General features: G+C 39.8%; 1 protein-coding gene across 1 annotated transcript in view; it reads left to right on the forward strand.

The window, feature by feature from the left end:
* Window positions 1-5,098: 5,098 nt before the first annotated feature.
* The window catches only part of LOC115230580 (metal tolerance protein 9), a 20,947-nt gene continuing 8,545 nt past the window's right edge, over window positions 5,099-17,500 (forward strand). The window contains exons 1-5 of the mRNA XM_036499705.1: window positions 5,099-5,116; window positions 8,013-8,145; window positions 10,020-10,098; window positions 11,642-11,789; window positions 17,166-17,322. Coding sequence (XP_036355598.1) covers window positions 10,034-10,098; window positions 11,642-11,789; window positions 17,166-17,322 — 370 coding nt within the window. The 5' untranslated portion in view covers window positions 5,099-5,116; window positions 8,013-8,145; window positions 10,020-10,033. The remainder of the gene's footprint in view (window positions 5,117-8,012; window positions 8,146-10,019; window positions 10,099-11,641; window positions 11,790-17,165; window positions 17,323-17,500) is intronic.

The raw sequence follows: 17,500 nt of genomic DNA on the forward strand, positions 1-17,500 counted from the left end.
ATGCCTTCACGGTGTACGTCCTTTCCGTCGACTGCTCTTACACTGCTTTCTCCTCTCCACGTCTCTACCACTTCTGGAGTCATCAGAGTCGTCGTGCAGCCCGTGTCCACAAGGGCTCGCGACATCTTCCCCTCCACCAGAATGTCGATTACAGGTAACGATGATAAACGCGCCTCTATTGATCGAAACTGACCACTGCTCGAACTGGCCACACGTGCTTCCAGCCCACGCATGCCTCGTGGCTGTGCCACAGGCCCCTGCAGTCTATCTCATCTGCAATTCCTCCACCAACACCACATAGCTCATCACAGCCCATAACATCACTAACACCACGAAAGACACCATCATTTGTCTAAATTAACTGGCGCCTCACCTATGGCCGTGTAAAATATGAGAGGGTTTTCTGCCACACATGTACCATGCAGTATATTTACTTTGGATCATTTCGGTTTGAACGGCAGTTTTTTTCTCGCGGTGTCATATGAAATTGTCACCCATAATTATGACCCTAGTATCGATCTATTGCATTTCAATCTGTTTTAGGGTTATGGTTAGAGTTAGGGGTGGGGAGAAGGGTATCTTTTTTTCTTCACAAATGTAAATAAACCCAATCTGTTTCTTAAACGAGGGACATATTCATACGGCACAGAATGTGTCTTTTCTTTTTACCTCAATAGACGTGTTTGATTGGTTGAAATTGCAGAAATTGAAGAAAAAAAACAATAAATATCTTACAAACTATAGAATTTTCTCAATAAAGCCAAGAGAAAAAGGTGTTTTATAAACACATTCTACCAGTATACGAAGTTGAAAATTTTTTAGTTACCTAGAAATTATGTTAAAAACTGCCGTTCAAACCGAAAAGATCCTTTACTTTATTTCAAACGGTTTAAATTTCAAGTATTGATGTCAAAATCTGCTTTCCTGTGCAACTTTCAAATGAAGGGAATAGATTTTTTAAGGATTGTGTAAGAGATCAGGAAAGAGGGGCTTCAAGTTTTGCCGTCCCGTTTTGGTCCAAACGGGTAGGGTTGTCCGAACAACTTTTTAAGCCACCAAGCAAATGAATGCCCTGAACCCTGTAGTATCTGTTGACAACAAGCCACAGCTCACACAGATTAGAATTAGGGACCCTTAGATAACTGCTCGGTGCACCAATGCCTCAAGTCGGACCTGTCAATGGAGTTTAAGGGTAGCTGTTCAGGAAGTCCGCCCTGAGAGGTCCTACTATTTAAAACTTTCATTTATACATTAAATTTTGATTGTAACCAGTAATTGGGCACCAAATATAATCCAGCGCCCGTTTAATCCAACTCTTTGGCCCGTGGGCGATTTTAGCGGAATCCATTCTGTTGTAAGCAGAGCCGAGCTAATTCCCAAGACAGAATAATTTCCTGTCCACCTAAAGTCAAAATTAAAAACAACAACAACAAAAAAGAAAAATCTCTACATCGAGGTATTTTTATTCAGTTTTTAGTTTCTTTATTTTTACTCTGAGAAAGCAGGTACAACTTAAGAAGAGTGGTCCCGGTGCGCGCACTCGCGTACTCGCGCTAGCTAGGCGTGACTAGTCGATCCTACAACGACTACCTAGCAAAGTAAATAAAACACAAAATGGCAATCTTTCGTCTCTAGTAGACCTTTCGTCGATTTCCGTAAAAAAAATTTTTTTTTTTTACATATGGGCTTGCGGGAACTTTTGAAGTAATGAGAGCGAAAGAGACTAAGAGAAAGCGATAGTATGACGAGGGAAGTTCTTTTGAAGTTACCGTGCATGTGAAGCATTGATGTACATGTGTGTGTGTGTGTTTGATGGGGTGTGAGAGACAGACAGGATGTGTGTAAGTGAAGTGCTTTGTTGTTAGTGTGTGTGAAGAGACAGAGAGAGTTAATGTGTTCTCTTCGCTCTCATTACTTCAAAAGTTCCCGCAAGCCCATATGTAAAAAAAAAAAAATTTTTTTACGGGAATCGACGGAAAAGTCTACTAGAGACGAAAGATCGCCTAAAACGCAAAAACACAAAGTAAGGATCGACTGTCACGACTAGCTAGCGCGGATGCGCGAGTACGTGAGTGCGCGCACCGGGACCACTACCGAGAAAGCAACTATTTGAAGAAGAGAAGAAAAGGCTATAGACACTACATGGAATCGAACTTACATTGTTGTGGGTAACACCTGGTATATTGTAACAAGTGACAAAACATACGATGGATGGCGAAGGGGAAGGCTGCCACAATTCTTCTTTGATATGTTTCGCTTATGGTCTGCCACAGATGGTCTCTTATCGATCCTGTCGGAAGCCGCTGCTGTCGTTGGTATTGCTTCTCACTCGCTCTCTGTATTTATAAAATGTAAGATTTATCGTGAGAGGTGAAACACGTGAGTGGCAGTAAGAACTATAAGGGAGGACATGGAGTTAAGTGAGAGAAAATTTATACATGGAGTTAAGTGAGAGAAAATTTATACATGGAGAGCTTAAAGAGAAAGTAAAGGACAAATTGTAAACAATGAAAGGTGCTGTTGTCGAGAGAGAAGGTGCATGGATCATACGGAGTGAGACAATCTAAAAAGCGAAGGTGAAAGCGATTGAGGTGGTCGACAAAAGGAAAAAACGGAGAAAAGACAAATATAAAGAGAGACAAATCCAAAGAGACGGTTAAAACATTGAATTTATCGAGTAAAAGGAGAAAATGCTTAAAATAAGAGAAGTGAGGTAGATGGATCCTACATTAAGCGGGACGATGAGAGAGAGAAGAGACTTTGAGTAAGGTCATCTATGAAGAGGAGAGATTAAAGAAGAAAAAGATATCACAAACTGAGGTAGAACGTGAATGAATTTGGTGGTGAGGAGACATTGGAACTTCATACTTTTAGTAATAAATACGTTATCCATTCATCGTATCTGTCCGCTATTCCTGAAATGGTCGTTGGGGTAGAACCGTCTGATTCCTCCTCGACAGGGTCCTATCAGAAGCAACGGTCAGTTACATAAGAATCATTAAAAAAAAACTTCGTTAACTATAACAACGCCAATTGCAATGTCAACAACAGTAATTGTAACAACAAACGTGAATAAAAAACGCTGTCATTGGGAAGACAATTCTTCCTTCTGCAACTCATCTGCTGGAGCCATTTGAAGGTTTTCGTTTTTTCTTACAGAAGGGGAAGCTATGTGTCAAGACATTTAAAAACTAGCTGTTAATTTATGCCAAAGTTTCGAAAAGAGGACAGCTGCTGCTGTTGTTGCCCTCCAAGACCACATCGACCCCTTTTGTCATCTGAATCATTATTATTATCATTTCTATCTATTTCGTCAATTTTCATGAATGGAAAACAGAAAGGTAATGGTACTCTCCATATTTCTTCCTTTTCAGTTTCACATATACATATATATATACTAGCAGTATCGCCCGGCGTTGCTCGGATTTGTAAGGGAAATAATTATATAAGCATTTTTAGAGAGTTATAGCCAAAAAATAGCAAAAAAATGCATTAAAAATGGGAAAAAAATTATGGTAAATTTTTTTTTAAATCGTTGACTCATCGTAGACATTTTTAGAGAGTTACTTCCCTTATATAATAGCGAAAAATGCATTAAAATGGAAAAAATGATGGTAATTTTTTTTTTAAATCGTAGACTCATCGTAGACGCGCGCTAATACCCAGAAAGGCTCGATATGAATCACGACTATAAGATACCCGGTTTTGGTTAAACTGCACCGCAAAATGTGGAAGTAGTTAGGAATCTAAATCGTAGGAGACAGACAGACACACAACCTTACTTTTATATATAAAGATATATATATATATATATATCGCTTTCTCTCTCTTTTCCTCATTTCGTCTTTTAATTTGTTTTTCCTTTTACTGTTTCTCTTTTTCTTCCTTTTCCCTCTCTCTCTTTCTCTCTCTTTCCACCTCTCTCTCTCTTTCTTTCTCCATCCCCCTTGCCTCTCCGTCTCTCTCTTTCTCTCGTTTCATTTGTTTCTCATTTAATGTCTCTTTTTCTCTAAGACAGCGAGCTTGGCAGAAATGTTAGCACGCCGGGCGAAATTCTTAGCCATATTTCGTCTGCCAATACGTTCTGAGTTCAAATTCCGCCGAGGTTGGCTTTGCCTTTCATCCTTTCGGGGTCGATAAATTAAGTACCAGTTACGCACTGGGGACGATATAATCAACTTAATCCGTTTGTCTGTCCTTGTTTGTTCCCTCTGTGTTTAGCCCCTTATGGGTAGTAAAGAAATAAGAAACGTTAGCACGCTGCGGTTAATTTGTCTTTGCGAGAATTTGGTTGTTAGTAATTGTTATTATTATTTATTATTATTGTTGCCATTTATTGTTAAATTTTGAACTTTTCTTATTGTTCTACGTTCTATTTTAACAGACGTAGTGGACTATATTGTTCCCCTCCGTGAGAAGGGAGAAATAATTTTTGAAATATTTTTTGAAAAAATATTTTGGAAAATATTTATTTTGTGAAAATGAATTCAGAGGACAAGTCTTCTAACCCTGACCAAGCTAATCAAAGAACAACTGTAAAAGAAGACAAAATAAACGAAAATGTAAATGAAAGCAACATAAATGCAGTAAACGGGAAAAGGAACCATGAAGGAAAAATAAATGCTGAAAACGATAAAATGAGGATCTTTTCCTTTTGAACGGCAGATGTCAACACAATTTCTAGTTAACTAAACACTTTTAAACTTCCTATACTGGTAGAATGTGTTTATAAAACATCATTTTTTCTTGGCTTTATTGAGAAAATTCATACAGCACGGAATGTTTTCACCCCAAATGGAGGTCAGCGATTGGTTAAAATTGCCGAAATGCTTGAAATTAAAGTGGAAATATGTTACAACATATAGAATTTTCTCAATAAAGCCAAGAAAAAATGATGTTTTATAAACACATTCTACCAGTGGTAGATGTTTAAAAGTGTTTAGTTAACTAGAAATTGTGTTGACATGTGCCGTTCAAAAGGAAAAGATCCTAAAATGAATAACGGAAAAGTAAACCTAACAGAAGACAACCAAGAGAAGATTAATTTTGCCACCGCAGCCGGTGTGAGGAAAGATAAATTGAACATAGAGCTAGATTCCACTGCAGCAACACAGAGGTATGTTCGAAAGGGAAGGCTTTGATGTTAAAGCCATCCTCCTTAACGAACTCATCGAAGAAACAAAGAGGAAAATATCTTTATATATAAAAGAGAGGTTGTGTGCTGTCTGTCTCCTACGATTTAGATTCCTTACTACTCCCACATTTTGCGGTGCAGTTTAACCAAAACCGGGTATCTTATAGTCGTGATTCATATCGAGCCCTTCTGGGTATTAGCGCGCATCTACGATGAGTCTACGATTTTAAAAAAAATTTACCATCAATTTTTCCCATTTTTAATGCATTTTTGGCATATATAAGGGAAGTAACTCTCTAAAAATTTATTATTAAATCTCAGAACGTAAAAAGCTACAGTAACACCCCCCCCCTTTGTGGTTAACCATATTGAGATGGCTATTATATTTTACATCTCTAAAAATGCTTATATCTCTTTCTCTTTCTCTTTTTCTCTTTTACTTGTTTCAGTCATTTGACTGCGGCCATGCTGGAGCACCACCTTTAGTCGAGCAAATCGACCCCGGGACTTATTCTTTGTAAGCCCAGTACTTATTTTATCGGTCTCTTTTGCCGAACCGCTAAGTGACGGGGACGTAAACACACCAGCATCGGTTGTCAAGCAATGCTAGGGGGACAAACACGGACACACAAACATATACACACACACTTATATATATATACATATATATGACAGACTTCTTTCAGTTTCCGTCTACCAAATCCACTCTCAAGGTATTGGTCGGCCCGGGGCTATAGCAGAAGACACTTGCCCAAGATGCCACGCAGTGGGACTGAACCCGGAACCATGTGGTTGGTTAGCAAGCTACTTACCACACAGTCACTTCCCTTACAAACTCGAGCAACGCCGGGCGATACTGCTAGTAACATATAAGACAATGATAATAAAAGACAAGAAAATAGACAAGGCATCCAAAGAACAAATCAAGAAGTGTCCACAACCCATCTGGCAAGACACCAAGTTCTTGACCAGAGGGAGAAAATACGCCACAGTAGTGGTGGACTTCAAAATTGAGGAAAATGCTATAAAACATTCGCTCCAACCGATAAAAACCAATGAAGTCATTTTGTTATCAATTTCTATGGGTAGGTCATGGGATTTAGATGTTGTTGTTGCTACAGAATCCCGGTTGAAGGGGCCAAGAGATCTGCTCCCACTGTTTGACGGTTACGAGAGTTTAATTTCTCCATGCTGTCCTCATAGCGGGAGTGGGGTGTTGGTCCTATTAAAAAGGAACCGGGTTTCTGAGAAAAAGTTGATGCTTGCAGATCCAGAAGGTAGGCTGGTCACCATTGACCTGACGTTCAGCCATTGTAAGACTATCGGACTGGTTGCAATTTATGCACCTCGAGATAAGGGGCAAATTGAGTATTGTCGGAATCTAGAGAAGTTTCTTGGTACATCACATCCCTTAGTTGTGCTAGGAGACCATCACATAATCTGCAAGTCTATAACACAATCTGCAATTGAGAAAGAGTAAAAAACAAACCACCTTATTCTCCAAGAGTGGAGAATAAGGATGAAACTAGTTTGATGAAGGCCCCAAGGTGTTTAACCCTTTCGTTACCGTATTTATTTTGAGATGTTCAGTGTTTTTTTACAATTACTTTAAATATAACAAAGAATTTAGTAAAATAACTTAGTTATCATTCAGCTAGTGTTAGGAACATAAATTGTGACTAAAGTTTGGTGGAAGATTTTAATTCAAAACTTATGAAAATAAGACATTTGTACTCAGAGCCAGAGCCAGTTTTAGCCAGGTTGGTAACGAAAGGATTAAAAATACTAACTAAATAAGCTACATCACCCCTTGACAAGGTTCATTTCAGGTCACACACCTCATATAGTTTAAACTATCTATCCCTCTTTATACCTACGAAGCTATCTTTCAATCCACCTATCTATCAATCTATCTATCTGTTTGTCTATCTATTTACCTGTCGACTCATCTATCTATCTATCTATCTGTCTGTCTTTCCAGTTATCTAACTATCTACTTTTATACCTTCATCTATATCCACAAACCTTAAACTTTTTAAAACTTACGTCCACAAACCTTCAAAGCTTTTATATGTGTGATCTTTCAAAACCTACCACAGAAAATTTAACTACTGGAAACAACTGTAAGTCAACTTTACTACAAAAAAAGAAAAAAATATGTAATAACTATTTCTTATGCCTTGTCACATCAAAATGTGACCTCGTGTGTACCGCTGGCAATTTTTTTCCCTCTGTCTTCCCTTCTCTGGATCTTTCCTTCTCCTATGTTTCCGACGAAGAGCTCCGCTCAAAACGTTAAACCCTCCTTCTTTCCTTCTTTCCTGAGCGTCCAATAATACTATATTTGTTCCACGTCCTCGCGTTGTTATGTTTTTTTTGTGCTTTCTTGTTTGGATTAACTATATGCCTTCACCTTCGAAACATAGAGTAGATGAAACCATGGCGACTGAAGAAGGGGTTTTTTCCTTGTGTTATTTGTCCTGTACTCTATTTTTTTGTTGTTTAAGAAAAATGTCCAGTTCCTTGGGTTTGTGTCTGTGTTTTCATTTCTCATTGTGTTCGACGTTTTTTTGGTGTCCTGTACTCATATATGCGTGTATATATACATGTAGAGGTAGGTACGTACATATATGTATATGTATATATATATATATATGTATATATATATATATATATATATATATATGTATATAGTTATTTCTATTGAAACTGAAACTTGAGCTGCAAGGCAAACTCTCACTTTCAATAATAAAAAAAAAGGCATATTTTCTGCAACATTATATTGATCATATTCTTGTTGTTGCTGTTGTTGTTGTCATAGTGTTCATAGAGTAATGGTGATGATGATGACGATGTCAGTGTGTTTGTATGTTTACAGAGTGACCAGCAGTCCGAGGACCACCTGCTCAGTCAAGCAGATGAGACAAACAATACCAACAAGGAAAGCAATAAAAATGAACCCTATGGACACAGCATACCGCCAGATCCCGCCAACACTTCTGTACTTACTGGTAAGTTTCAACGGACCGAAGTGATGATGGAAGAGGGGGTCAGTTTGTAAGCCTTACTGGTTCTAATGGTTGGGTGGGAGTTATTGTTGAGTTGTTGTCGTGGGTAGTGAAGGGCAGAATATCAGAACTCGGCAAAACTGTTTGTGCTACTGGGCAGTTTTTCCATACTTTGCCAACATATCGGTGACATTATTGGGTGAAACTTTGCTTCATGATCTTGCTTAAAGGGGCTGGGTTCATCCTAGGTTAGTGGGGTCCCAAAGACATCATCATGCATAGGACCGACCAGGTCCCACCAATTGCTCTCCATTGTTGGTGGCTCCATGCCAGTTCCTCAGCATCCTCCGAGGCGTCCAGTCATGTCCAGTCCTCTGGTGCAGGGGCCTGTCATGAGGCTTCTCCCAGCCCACAGCTGCTCCTTCGAATAAGAGCAAAGTCATAGTAGGAAGAGTAAAGCCCTTGTAGGACAATTCTCCATACATAGTCTATCGCCCAATGATTGAAGGGGACTCTTAAATGGGGTGCACTGGCATAGGCCAAGGTCACAGTCTCACTTGGCCTGACAGGTCTTCTCAAACACAGCATATCTCCAAAGGTCTCAGTCACTTGTCATCACCTCAGCGAGGCCCAAATTTTTTAAGGTCATGCTTCACCACCTCGTCCCAGGTCTTCCTGGGTCTACCCTTTCCACAGGCTCCCTCTACTGCTAGGATGTGACTCTTTTTCACACAGCTGTCCTCATCCATACGCAACACATGACCATACCAGCGCAGTCGTCTCTCTTACACACATCTGATGCTTCTTATGTCAAACTTTTCTCTCAGGGCACTTACATTCTGTCGTGTATGCACACAGACATTACACATCTAGTGGAGCATACTAGCTTCATTCCTTGCAATCTTATGCTTGTCCTCAGCAGTCACAGCCCATGTTTCACTGCCATGTAGCATGGCTGTTCACACACATGCATCATACAGTCTAGCTTTCACTCTGAGTGAGGGGCCCTTTATCACCAGCAGAGGTGGGAGCTCTCTGAACTTTTCCCAGGCTATTCTTATTCTAGCAGCTACACTTTTTTGTGCAGCCAGCTATAAAAACCCATGGCACAACAGAGGTTGAGACAAATAGAAACCAACTGCCCTTCAGGGTTTTTTTTTTTATGCAAGTTTACCTCCTTGTAGATGGAATGTCTAAAAAAAACTAGGGTTCCTTCAATTTCAATGCTAATTAGTCTACAGCTGAGACCTTGGCAGATGCTACTACTCCTGTATCAAGACACCACACGTGGATGCAGTTTACAGACATACTCTGGACATTGTGTACATATAAAATATAAATATATATATACATAGGCGCAGGAGTGGCTGTGTGGTAAGTAGCTTTGCTAACCAACCACATGGTTCCGGGTTCAGTCCCACTGCGTGGCATCTTGGGCAAGTGTCTTCTGCTATAGCCTCGGGCCGACCAAAGCCTTGTGAGTGGATTTGGTAGATGGAAACTGAAAGAAGCCGGTCATATATATGTGTATATATATATATATATATATATGTATGTGTGTGTATATGTTTGTGTGTCTGTGTTTGTCCCTCTAGCATTGCTTGACAACCGGTGCTGGTGTGTTTACGTCCCCGTCACTTAGCGGTTCGGCAAAAGAGACCGATAGAATAAGTACTGGGCTTACAAAGAATAAGTCCCGGGATCGATTTGCTCGACTAAAGGTGGTGCTCCAGCATGGCCGCAGTCAAATGACTGAAACCAGTAAAAGAGTAAAAGAGAGAGTTAAATTGGATATTCAAATGTGAAATAAATAATTCTATCATTTAAGAAAAAAAACATCCATTTAATTATATCACTTGTTCTTTTCTTACTTCCAGAGGAAGATTGGAAAATGCCTTTGCATGAATTCATTGCAAAGAGACAACCCAATATTAAAAAGCTGCCTAAAAGACTCAGGTAAGTATGGTGCTATCTAGTGGGAAAAATATATAGTCATACCTCTGATATATATAGGATATCCCTCCCATAGACAGGGTACCTACACATGAGACAGTGACACCTCCAACTTAGACAGTTGTACCTTCATTGTATACAATGGTACCAACACAATGAATAATTACCAAATGCAATTAAGATTCGTTCCACTTGAGAAGGGTAGATAATCTCAAGATTCAAGATTTCTCCAAAACTGACATGCCATTTAGAAAAAAATAAGCTTGTTGTCTTGACGCAAGATTATTTCCTCCAATGCTGCCTCCCCTTTCAAAGATTCCTTGTCTTGCAAGTTACTTGGTGACCCTGCAGGTGCTGGTGCCATGTGAAAAGCATCCAGTCCATACTGTGAAGTGGTTGGCATTTGGAAGGGCATCCAGCTGTAAAAACCATGTCGAAATTGACCTGTCCTGCGTTGGTGCCACGTAAAAAGCACTCGGTCCACTCTGTGGGTTGGTCGGTGTTAGGAAGGGCATCCAGCCATAAAAACCCTGCCAAAACAGACACTGAAGCCTGATGCAGTCTTCTGCTTGGCCAGCTCCTGACAAACCCATCCAACCCATGCCAGCATGGAAAGCAGATGTTAAACAATGATGATGATGATGATGTCTGGTGAAAAGAGGGCAATCTCATTTTTGTTTAAATCATACAAATTAGCTTGGCCTTTTATATGTTCTACTCTGTTTTCTATCAGTCGAAGTCTTTTAGTTACTGGAGATAAGATTGAACAAATATTACATACACATACATATATGCGACAGGCTTCTTTCAGTTTCCGTCTACCAAATCCACTCACAAGGCTTTGGTCGGCCCGAGGCTATAATAGAAGACACTTGCCCAAGGTGCCACACAGTGGAACTGAACCCGGAACCATGTGGTTGATAAGCAAGTTATATATATACAGTGGGCTTCTTTCAGTTTCCGTCTACCAAATCCACTCACAAGGCTTTGGTCAGCCCGAGGCTATAGTAGAAGACACTTGCCCAAGGTGCCACACAGTGGAACTGAACCAGGAACCATGTGGTTGGTAAGCAAGCTATATATATACAGTGGGCTTCTTTCAGTTTCCGTCTACCAAATCCACTCACAAGGCTTTGGTCAGCCCGAGGCTATAGTAGAAGACACTTGCCCAAGGTGCCATGCAGTGGGACTGAACCCGGAACTATGTGGTTGGTAAGCAAGCTACTTACCACATTGCCACTTCTACGCCTATTAATTTTGAAAACAGTGACGAATTTAGTAGCATAATTTTGTCGGTTATTAATCTAGTGTTTGGAATATAAATTTGCTTGAACTTTTGAAGTGAGGTTTTGAGACAGCTTCAAAAGAGGAAGTTTGTATTATAGAACGTGGAATGGTCTCAGGCAGATTGGTACAAAAAGGGATAGAACAATTGCTAAATCACAGCAGAAGACCAGTTACAAATATAAAACCTAATTCTTTCTCTGCAACCTCTTCTGTTTTGAATATGCTTTAATTCTCAGAATGGTGACATTGCTTCCAACAGATCTTATTACAAGGCTCAAAACAAGTTGATTACATCCTATGAGAAGTTGTCTTCATTTAGCGACAGAGATCCTTACGAGGTATACCCCAACACAGACAAATCCTCCAAAGCCGGTTTTTATGCAAGACTCATTCTATGTTTAAATGTGGTGAGTACTTTCGTTTTATATGGAGTATAGAATTATAGTATTTCCATGGTGCCACATAAAAAGAAACACTCGTGCCGGTGTCACATAAACAGCACCCATACCAGTGCCACATTGAAGCACTCGTGCCAGTGCTACACAAAAAGCACTCCTGAACCAGTTGTTAAGGGTCCCACCTGTTAGGGATCGATGCTAGATGTGTCAAAACAATTGTCATGATCAATAATGGGAATTCTCATATATTCCATCTTCCATCTTTCATTTACCATATATATATATATATGTATATATATCATCAATCATCATCATCATCATCATCATCGTTTAACGTCCGTTTTCCGCGCTAGCACGGGTTGGACGGTTTCGACCGGGGTCTGGGGAGCTCGGGACTGCCCCAGGCTCCAGTCTAGTCTGGCAGTGTTTCTACAGCTGGATGCCCTTCCTAACGCCAACCACTCCGCGAGTGTAGTGGGTGCTTTTTACGTGCCACCTGCACAGGTGCCAGAGGGTCTGGCATCGGCCACGTTCGGATGGTGCTTTTTATTGGGGGGGGGGGGGCAGAAATATAGGGGAGCACCAGTGGGGAGGGGTGGTTCAGAGAAATGATGACAGGTTCTAGGCAAGTAGAACGTAGGATATCGAGAGAGGGGTAATGCATGGTGAAAAGCGTATTGAAGAGGGGGGTTCGAAGAGTAGACACCTATAATGGTGGTGGGAGAAGCGACATCCGGTATAGATGGAGCAAAATATAGAGATATCTGGTATTGGTGGTGGGGGGTGGGAGGGCGGGCGCACCGCGCATTGGGAGATGAGGTTTTGGGCGGCAGAAAGAAGACAGGATTGAGATGAAATGCTTTGCGGTGGTGTGAATAAGTTTTTGTGAGTGAAAGTTTTTATGCTTCAGCTAGCATTTGAGACGAAAGACAACGATAACGCTATTAGATGGGGATACAATAATAATAAGGCTTGCAAAAACAATGAAAAGAGGAAAACAGGTCGGGAACTTAGCTGATGTTTTTTTCATCCTGCGGTATTGGCTAAGCCTGTGGATGTGTGTATAATATATATATATATATATATATGTATGTATGTATATATATATATATATATATATATATATATATATATATATGTATGTATGTATTATATATATTATATATATAATATATAATATATATATATATATATATATATATATATATATATATATATATATATAGGCGCAGGAGTGGCTGTGTGGTAAGTAGCTTGCTAACCAACCACATGGTTCCGGGTTCAGTCCCACTGCGTGGCATCTTGGGCAAGTGTCTCTGCTATAGCCCCGGGCCGACCAAAGCCTTGTGAGTGGATTTGGTAGGCAGAAACTGAAAGAAGCCTGTCGTATATATGTATATATATATATGTATGTGTCTGTGTTTGTCCCCCTAGCATTGCTTGACAACCGATGCTGGTGTGTTTACGTCCCCGTCACTTAGCGGTTCGGCAAAAAGAGACCGATAGAATAAGTACTGGGCTTACAAAGAATAAGTCCCGGGGTCGATTTGCTCGACTAAAGGCGGTGCTCCAGCATGGCTGCAGTCAAATGACTGAAACAGTAAAAGAGTATATATATATATATATATAACGGGGGGGTGCACGTAACGCCGCAATAATATAAGAATGAATGTTTTTATATATATGAACGTGAATACAGGAAGGACGAACACGACACGGAACACAGACAAATCATTCGAAGCCTTCAATCTTCAGTCAGACACCGAATCATCATAGCAAATTTCGGCTGTTCAATTCTGATATTTGCTCCAACTCGGCCAGCCCCAAGAAAAAAAAAAAAAAAAAACTAAGCTGTAAGCATTAGATTTCTTGGTAGAACAGGAATGTGAACGCACAAGACGGATGTAAATACAAGAGACGAAAACGAAATTGAAAACAGTAATGAATAAACAAAATATATATAACGGTGGTTGTCATACGACTTTAGACCAAATGAGACAAAAACAACAACAACATAGCTGGCGTAGAAATAATTACCGTTTCGGTAGTGGGGACACATGTTGGTCGAGATACGATGGCCAACAGAATGGTTTAAGAAGCAGCAGTTGCAGGAGAGAGAGAGAAAGAGAGACAGAGAGAGAGGGAATCAAAGAGGGTGGAAGGCAGGGGACAGAATCAGTGACCAAGAGAAAAGGAGAAAGAAGGGATTAAGGAGGATGGGAGGAAGAGGGGAGGAGGATGGGAGGAAGAGGGGAAGAATCGGAGGGCGCCAAAAAGTTTGGTGAAGAAGCAATGGCGGGTAGGAAAGACAGTGTGTATAGAAGTCGTGCAGGGTTTAAAATTGGACAAACAAAGGGGGGGTGCACGTAACGCCGCAATAATATAAGAATGAATGTTTTTATATATAATGAACGTGAAATACAGGAAGGGACGAACACGGAACACAGACAAATCATTCGAAGCCTTCAATCTTCAGTCAGACACCGAATCATCATAGCAAATTTCGGCTGTTCAATTCTGATATTTGCTCTCTATACACACTGACTTTTCTACCCGCCATTGCTTCTTCACCAAACTTTTTGGCGCCCTCCGATTCTTCCCCTCTCTTCCTCCCATCCTCCTCCCCTCTTCCTCCCATCCTCCTTAATCCCTTCTTTCTCCTTTTCTCTTGGTCACTGATTCTGTCCCCTGCCTTCCACCCTCTTTGATTCCCTCTCTCTCTGTCTCTCTTTCTCTCTCTCTCCTGCAACCTGCTGCTTCTTAACCATTCTGTTGGCCATCGTATCTTGACCAACATGTGTCCCCGCTACCGAAACGGTAATTATTTCTACGCCAGCTATGTGTGTTGTTGTTTTTGTCTCATTTGGTCTAAAGTCGTATGACAACCACCGTTATATATATTTTGTTTATTCATTACTGTTTTCAATTTCGTTTTCGTCTCTTGTATTTACATCCGTCTTGTGCGTTCACATTCCTGTCTTCTACCAAGAAATCTAATGCTTACAGCTTAGTTTTTTTTTTTTTTTTTTTTCTTGGGGCTGGCCGAGTTGGAGCAAATATCAGAATTGAACAGCCGAAATTTGCTATGATGATTCGGTGTCTGACTGAAGATTGAAGGCTTCGAATGATTTGTCTGTGTTCCGTGTTCGTCCCTTCCTGTATTTCACGTTCATTATATATAAAAACATTCATTCTTATATATATATATATATATATATATATATATATAAAACACAGTATATATTTTCATGAGCTACTAATTGTTTTGTGCAATGTAAACAACTCGGACAGCATTTTATAAAACATCAGGAGTGCCATCATTTGAGCACAGCCTGGAAATTACTTAAAGGTAACAGATGTACTATATAATGCTGTGTGTCATTTTCATTGCATGAAACCTATTAGCGGCTGATAAAAATGTATACTGTCTTTATTAAACTATATTCATATACATGCATGGCTCAGTGGTTAGAGCATCGAGCTTACGATCGTGAGGTTGTGAGCTCGAATCCTGGACCGGGCTGCGTGTTGTGTTCTTGAGCAAGACACTTTATTTCACGTTGCTCCAGTTCACTCAGCTGTAGAAATGAGTTGCGACATCACAGGTGCCAAGCTGTATCGACCTTTGTCTTTCTCTTGGATAACACTGGTGGCGTGGAGAGGGGAGGCCGGTATGCATGGGCGACTACTGGTCTTCCATAAAACAACCTTGCCCAGACTTGTGCCTCAGAGGGTAACTCTCTAGGTGCAAACCCATGGTCACTCATGACCGAAGGGGGTCTTTTATATATATATCATAGGGTGACCTGCTGTGTTTGAGGAGACCTATTGAGTCAAGTACATCAACATCAAAATAAATATCAAATGGAAATTGTAGTTGTGATACCTGTGCCTGTGGCACGTAAAAAGCATCATCCGAACGTGGCCAATGCCAGCTCCACCTTGACTGGCTTCTGTGCCGGTGGCACGTAACAAGCACCAACCGATCGTGGCCGCTACCAGCCTCCCCTGGCACCTGTGCAGGTGGCACGTAAAAAGCATCCACTACACTCACGGAGTGGTTGGCGTTAGGAAGGGCATCCAGCTGTAGAAACACTGCCAGATCAGACTGGAGCCTGGTGCAGCCTCCTGGCTTTCCAGACCCCAGTCGAACCATCCAACCCGTGCTAGCACGGAACACGGAAAATGGACGTTAAACGATTATGATGATGATGACGATATATATATATATATATATACCGGAGTAAACACATAAATGTGAAACAAGGTGGAAAAAAGAGTACTCAAATACCAGTGGTAGAGTAATATGCTTTATTTAAAGCAACAGAAAATTCAACAAAATCTGTTACTCTGAGTTTCTCATTGCCGTTCATCAGACAGTTTTTGTTAGAAAACTGTCTGATGAACGGCAACGAGAAACTCAGAGTAACAGATTTTGTTGAATTTTCTGCTGCTTTAAATAAAGTATATATATAATATATGTATATATATACCGGAGTAAGCACATAAATGTGAAACAGGTGGAAAAAAGAGTACTAAAATACCAGAAGTAGAGTAATATGCTTTATTTAAAAGCAGCAGAAATATAACAAAAGCTGTTACTCAGAGTTTCATGTTCCCGTTCATCGGACATTTTTGTTAAAAAAGAAACTGTGTAACAAACGGGAATATGAAACTCTGAGTAACAGCTTTTGTTATATTTTTGCTACTTTTCAACAAAATATATATATATATATATATATATATATATACACACACACAGACACACACATACACACATATGTATAGACAGAAAGAGAGAGTATACTGTATGGTTGTTTACAGAATCAGCAAAACTCTATTCATTCTAAGAGATAAGTATTGTTTAATATATATATATATATCTACTGTTGTGTCTGGGGAGAGTCATTTTCTTTTTGTGCCTTATAATTTAACACACTCACCGGTAAAATTTCCACTTATTACTTATTTTTATTTTCCTAGAAAAGGTTGCAAGAAACAACAAAAATTTTAGGAAAATAAAAATAAGAAATAAGTGGAAATTTTACTGGTGAGTGTGTTAAATTATAAGGCACAAAAAGAAAATGACTCTCCCTAGACACAACAGAATGTGCTTCAATACACCAACTCACATAAAGAATCTTACAAACCAAATCCCAAAACGAAATGTTTAACCCTACAGTCTCTTACGTGGTGGTTTAATAAAGTATGTGATTGAGTATTATCTGGTAATTGATATTTGATTTAGATGTATTTCTCCATTTTCTTATCTTGTATATAAATACATAGATATAGATATAGATAGATAGATAGATAGATAGATAGAGGGAGAGAGAGATATGTATGTTTGTATATGTATATATATACATATTTTTTTTTTTCCAGTGTCTAACCATTGGCAAAGCAGTGGCTGTCAGCGTTTCAGGTTCAATTTCCATCATATCCAGTTTAGTAGACAGTTGTGTCGATCTGATATCTGGAATCATATTCTGGTGGACCACCCGGGCTATGAAACGAAGAAACCCTTACACTTACCCCCAAGGTGAGTTTTCTCTACAACTTCCTTACTTCAGCGAGAAGATAACGAATTTATAGGGAATGGAAGGGATATAGTTAAGGGAATTGATACATTGCTGGCCCTTTATTTTATCAACTCTAGAGTGATGGACAGTTGTGTTGGTCATGATTGGATTTTATCATTTCTTATTTCTTTATTGCCC

This window comes from Octopus sinensis, unplaced genomic scaffold (assembly GCF_006345805.1).
Source record: "Octopus sinensis unplaced genomic scaffold, ASM634580v1 Contig15815, whole genome shotgun sequence".
Classification (NCBI taxonomy): domain Eukaryota; kingdom Metazoa; phylum Mollusca; class Cephalopoda; order Octopoda; family Octopodidae; genus Octopus; species Octopus sinensis.